Consider the following 1,094-nt stretch of genomic DNA (forward strand, 5'->3'; position numbering starts at 1 on the left):
GATGGTTGGATGGATCATGGATGGATGGATGGATCATGGATGGATGGATGGATCATGGATGGTTGGATGGATGCATGGATGGATGGATCATGGATGCATGGATGGATGGATCATGGATGCATGGATGGATGGATCATGGATGGATGGATGGATGGATCATGGATGGTTGGATGGATGGATCATGGATGGTTGGATGGATCATGGATGGATGGATGGATGGATGGTTGGATGGATCATGGATGGATGGATGGATGGATGGATGGATGGTTGGATGGATGAAGGATGGATCTGGTCTCAGAACCTGGACTCTTGTTTCTCAGTAGTTGAACCTGATGTTTCTCCTCCTCCTCCTCCTCCTCCTCCTCAGGGTCCATCTCCTGGGTCACGGCCACTCCTGCTGATGTGGTGAAGAGTCGGCTGCAGGCGGACGCTCAGCCTCAGAGGAAGTACCGAGGGATTTTCCACTGCATCGCCCACAGCTACAGAACAGAGGGGGTCCAGGTGAGACCAGACCTGCTTTATCTTCTGYCACAAAACAAACAAGTTTCACTCATTCTAGGAACAAATACAGCAAAAAATGTTCTTCATTGGTGTGTTTGCATGTATGTGAGCCATCCAGTTTTATTTTATTGTAATAAATATGAAACTAAGAACTAGTCTGAACTGATAATTCATATCCTGGTCATTAATCTGGTCAATATTTCCTGTTTTTATGTAAAGTTTAAAAACCGTGACAAGTTGTTGATTTCCTTAAAATCATTAATAATGTGACTTAATCAGTTACCATAAACTTAACATCAACATTAATTTATTTTTATCACTTCCTAAAAATAGATTTTTTATTGTTTACAGTTTAATAAACATTTATTAAGGCTTTAAGAATCACTTAAAAACATAAATAATAAAACACGAATACCCTGTTCATAAAGCGCAAATAACCTTCTTATAAATCATGAATAACCTTCTTATAAACCATGAATAACCTGTTTATAAAGCATGAATAACCTGTTCATAAAGCATGAATAACCTGTTTATAAAGCATGAATAACCTGTTCATAAAGCATGAATAACCTGTTTATAAAGCATGAATAACC

The 1,094-nt window shown here is 39.1% G+C and overlaps 1 protein-coding gene across 1 annotated transcript in view; it reads left to right on the forward strand.

The window, feature by feature from the left end:
• The window catches only part of slc25a48 (solute carrier family 25 member 48), a gene marked incomplete at its 3' end in the record, with an annotated part of 12,132 nt that extends 11,631 nt beyond the window's left edge, over positions 1 to 501 (forward strand). The window contains 1 exon segment of the mRNA XM_014017492.1: positions 368 to 501. Within this exon segment, the coding sequence (XP_013872946.1) occupies positions 368 to 501 (134 nt within the window).
• Between the last annotated feature and the right edge of the window lie 593 nt (positions 502 to 1,094).

The sequence above is a fragment of the Austrofundulus limnaeus genome, unplaced genomic scaffold (assembly GCF_001266775.1).
Source record: "Austrofundulus limnaeus strain Quisiro unplaced genomic scaffold, Austrofundulus_limnaeus-1.0 Scaffold170, whole genome shotgun sequence".
Classification (NCBI taxonomy): Eukaryota; Metazoa; Chordata; class Actinopteri; order Cyprinodontiformes; family Rivulidae; genus Austrofundulus; species Austrofundulus limnaeus.